Genomic DNA, 3,484 nt, shown 5'->3' with positions numbered 1-3,484 from the left:
CCTCCTGGAGCACGTCTGGTCCATACATGCTCTGGGCTCTGTTCAGTTTCCTTCACTGGTGTCCACATGAGGCCCTGCCTCCAGACCCTTTTGTTAGGAGCACTTCACAGCCTGCACTGGGGAAGCAGTGTACATAACAATAAATTGGGGAGCAGCAGGCACAGCCCCAAGGTTTTCTTCTGTTCATCCTTCCCTGCCTCTTTCCCTGTCAAAGCACACACACAATGCACAGAGAGCTTCCAGGGGGCTTCCACCATGTGTTGAAATAAGCATGAGCAAGGAGACCTGTTGCAGCCCTGTTGCTTCCCAACATTGCATGACATTTTACATCCACCATACTCGGCTTCTCTGTCAGCACAAGGCAATGAAGGAGGCATTTATACCATCCAAGGCTGTTGTCACCTCACAGCTCCTCGCTAATACAGAAGAGCTGATGACAGAAATGGCCTATTGCTAGCAGTTAAATACAGCCTGGGGCAGCACCATTTTACTAGAGATATTAGTAGCTAGCAGCCAGACAAAAGTCCTAAGGCTGTAATGCAACGACGATGCAAGTAGCACTCCAGGCTATAGTGGAAAAATTATTCTGTGACCAAGAGCTATTCAGAGGACCTAGCTTGTTGAAGGAAAATATATATGTGTATATATATATATATTGGTAAAACAACCTCTGAAAATGAAGAGAAAGAGCGTGGTGATGGCTCACGGTTCTCTCTCTTATCCCTACTTACATGCATAGGAGCAGATCTTTCCCTGTGCAGAATGAGGGAGGCTTTGTTAGTTGGGGAGAGTGTGCCCTTGCACAGATTTTGGCACGCAGGCTGTGCCAAGGAGCACTGGGGGTTAACTCGCTGCCACGCCGTTATCTGAGGGACAAGGGTTTCCTTAACGAGTCCTGTGGCAGCATGGCTTAGTGAGGGATGGGCTGGGGTTTGCTCTCAGAGGAAATGGGAAAACGCTTGGGTTAGTCAGGCTGGGGCTTATTGGGAGATAAAGTGAACGTGAGGAAAGGGGAAAATACAGGTGAAAAAGGAGGACGTAGTTTGCCTTGTTGCTTGACTGAGCACAGCAGCTGTTATTCATCGGGGTGGGGCAGAGCGGCTGGCTTGTCTCATCTTTTCAGTCTCTAACCTGTTGCTGCAGTGATCATAGAATCATAGGATATGCCACATTGGAAGGGACCCACAGGGATCATTGAGCCCAACTCCTGGGTCCTCAAAGGACCACCCAAAAAATCAGACCATGTGTCTGAGAGTGAGTGATGTAATACAGGGGCTGCTAATAGAGAATCCCATGTAACTGCTCCCAGACCCTTATAAAGCATCTTCCTCTGGTTGCCCACAGAGTTGATATATGAGGGTGGAGAACAGTGGGCAGAACCTGGCCCCTGGCAGCAGCAGACCCCAGCATACCTTTGTTAAAGCAGAGGAGGAGTGCGGGGAGCTCTGGTTCTGCTAGGCCTGGAGGCCACCTCCACTGCTCAGAAATGTGGCCGCACAGCACTAGTATTCAAAAATGAAAGCTGAGGCAATCAATAGAATGGGTAAAAACCCCTAGTTACCTTAGTTCTTAATAATTAACTGGAAGTCCTTCCATGAACTTAGTACCTGAGTGTGGAATTTGGAATCTGACCTTTACTACATCTAGATAAACACGGTGGCCGGCGCGGCGGCTCCCTCTGCAAGCACAGCTCCACTCTCAGCAGTTCTCTTCTTGGAGGCTTTCACACTTCATGCTGCAGTCAGGAGCTCGGGGGAGTCCAACATGATACTTCTAACTGTGCTGTTCCTTTGCATCATTTCCACGTATTCGGCCTCTGTTAAAGGTAGGTCAGCCATGGCACAGCCAGTGTGCATGCACAGATGTATGCTTTGCATCAGAAAGGAACATCTTTCCTCGGCCATGCCTGAGTAATGCCAAACGCAGCTGTTAATTACAAAAGTTTAGGTGCTTGTAACGTTCGTGTCAGCAATGGGAAGGGAAGAGATGATGTTTTGAGGTGCACAGGACTGGTGGTGTGAGCCAGGAAACAGGGGATCTTGACCTTGCTTAGTCAGGACATGCTGTGGGGGCACCAGCTGGAGAGGGACTATTAAGTTAAGCACACAGAAGTGCTCTGGTGGATCAGAGCCAGGAAGTGCTTTGGGCTCTCCAGGTTTCTTTCTGAGCAGTTGACTCAGCTACCACTGAAGTCAGTAACAAGCATCCCATTAATTTCACTGGAAGCTTGATCTGCAATAAGGCATGAAAACCTGGATGTCTGCACAGGCCTTAAGAGCGGGGCCTTACTCAGGTGTCCTGCACAAAGGTCAAGGGTACCAAATCTGGAGACTGCCCGCTTTAGCAGCGCCAGCCTAGTGAAGGAAGGAAAAGTGCCTTTCAGTAGAGGCCCTTTGTGGACAATCTGACATTAAACTTACAGGAGCAGCAGTCTTGCAACATTAGACAACACCTATTCTTTTAGTTTAACATGGATGTCCTCTGCAGGGAGGGAAGGGAAGCAGGGGAGCACCCGGGCCTGAGTTAAACTGTTAAAAAGGTGGTAGGGGTGCTCTCAGTGTGCCTCACACACTGCCTCTGGGGAAGCACAGAGCAGCAACCTTCCTGCCTGCCTTCCTATCCCTTATGACAGGAGTTATACAGCAAAGAAGTCTGCAGGCAGTTCCTCTAGCAGCAGAAAACTCTCATAAAACTGCCAAGCAACATTTGTGGCTAGATATTGATGTGCCACGTTTCTGGTGCCTACTCTTCCCAGCTTCTCCATAATGTCAGTTAAACAAAACTTATTGATGTGAAGTGCTATTTGTTTGTCACTTTACACCCCCAGTGCACTGTGCAAGCATTTTCTCATTAGTTTATCCCCCATTCAGCTCTGCAAGGTCTCATCTATCTCTTGTGCAGAGAGACTGAGAGCTAAATTACCGGCCCAAAGGCCACTTAGTGCCTCCGTGACAGAGCTCGGATTAGGATGAGTGTTTTGCCTTTCAGTCCACCTACCTTTTAGAAACGCTAAAGAAATTAGCAGCTCTGAGTCAGCTAGATCAACACACATGAAACTTTCCTACTGCAGTTCCAATTTTCAAATAAATGGCTGGCTTTTGCTTTTTGAAGCTATCCAATATCAGAAACAGTGGCAAATATGATTTATGAAGGTAGAGCCAGCTAGTAGTTAGAGACGCACATGCTGTGCATGCCGCATGTATTAATAAAAGGCACAGGACTTGACAGCTGTCTCTACCCATGCAGTGTAACCTTCTGTATTATACAGTATCATGATTTAATTATAGAATTGGCATGTTACCCTTAATGACAGACACTTAACGTAACTAGTCAAACCATGTGTTATGCACTCCACCTTGAAAGCATGCACTTCTGACCCTAAGACAGTGCGGCTGAACATGGTCTTTATGTCTGATCCTCCTCCTTTCTCCGGCAGTGGGATGTTTGCCACCAGCTGAAATGGAAATGGCTATAAGGACCTCAA

At 47.8% G+C, this 3,484-nt stretch overlaps 1 protein-coding gene across 1 annotated transcript in view; it reads left to right on the top strand.

The window, feature by feature from the left end:
• The first annotated feature begins 1,679 nt into the window (after window positions 1–1,679).
• MTTP (microsomal triglyceride transfer protein) overlaps window positions 1,680–3,484 on the top strand; it is a 28,596-nt gene continuing 26,791 nt past the window's right edge. Inside the window, exon 1 of the mRNA XM_035538009.1 lies at window positions 1,680–1,825. Within this exon, the coding sequence (XP_035393902.1) occupies window positions 1,765–1,825 (61 nt within the window). The 5' untranslated portion in view covers window positions 1,680–1,764. The remainder of the gene's footprint in view (window positions 1,826–3,484) is intronic.

This window comes from Cygnus atratus, chromosome 4, assembly GCF_013377495.2.
Source record: "Cygnus atratus isolate AKBS03 ecotype Queensland, Australia chromosome 4, CAtr_DNAZoo_HiC_assembly, whole genome shotgun sequence".
NCBI lineage: Eukaryota > Metazoa > Chordata > Aves > Anseriformes > Anatidae > Cygnus > Cygnus atratus.
This window is presented reverse-complemented; position numbering and strand designations above follow the sequence as displayed.